This window comes from Alligator sinensis, unplaced genomic scaffold, assembly GCF_000455745.1.
Source record: "Alligator sinensis unplaced genomic scaffold, ASM45574v1 scaffold600_1, whole genome shotgun sequence".
NCBI lineage: Eukaryota > Metazoa > Chordata > Crocodylia > Alligatoridae > Alligator > Alligator sinensis.
This window is the reverse complement of record NW_005841859.1, coordinates 2,673,214-2,673,592: the sequence shown is the minus strand read 5'-3', so window position 1 is coordinate 2,673,592 and position 379 is coordinate 2,673,214. Positions and strand designations below refer to the sequence as shown.

Below are 379 nucleotides of genomic sequence, written 5' to 3'. Positions count from 1 at the left end.
GGGGCCGCCGACGGCCGGCACTGACGGCGGCCCGTGCCCGCAGGGCGGCGTGATGGTGCCCCTGGAGATTGTGCTGCTCAAGAAGGTGGGCTCCGGCTTCCGCGGCGTCATCAAGCTGCTGGACTGGTACGAGCGGCCCGACGGGTTCCTGCTCGTCATGGAGCGGCCCGAGCCCGTCAAGGACCTCTTCGACTTCATCACGGAGAAGGGCGCCCTGGACGAGGACACGGCGCGCGGCTTCTTCCGCCAGGTGCTCGAGGCGGTGCGGCACTGCTACGGCTGCGGCGTGGTGCACCGCGACATCAAGGACGAGAACCTGCTGGTGGACCTGCGCAGCGGCGAGCTCAAGCTCATCGACTTCGGCTCCGGCCCCCGCCCC

The 379-nt window shown here is 70.4% G+C and overlaps 1 protein-coding gene across 1 annotated transcript in view; it reads left to right on the top strand.

Annotated features, from left to right (window-relative positions):
• Position 1: 1 nt before the first annotated feature.
• Positions 2–379, top strand: part of PIM3 (Pim-3 proto-oncogene, serine/threonine kinase) — a gene marked incomplete at its 5' end in the record, with an annotated part of 2,987 nt that continues 2,609 nt past the window's right edge. Inside the window, one exon of the mRNA XM_014524588.2 lies at positions 2–374. Coding sequence (XP_014380074.1) covers positions 2–374 — 373 coding nt within the window. The remainder of the gene's footprint in view (positions 375–379) is intronic.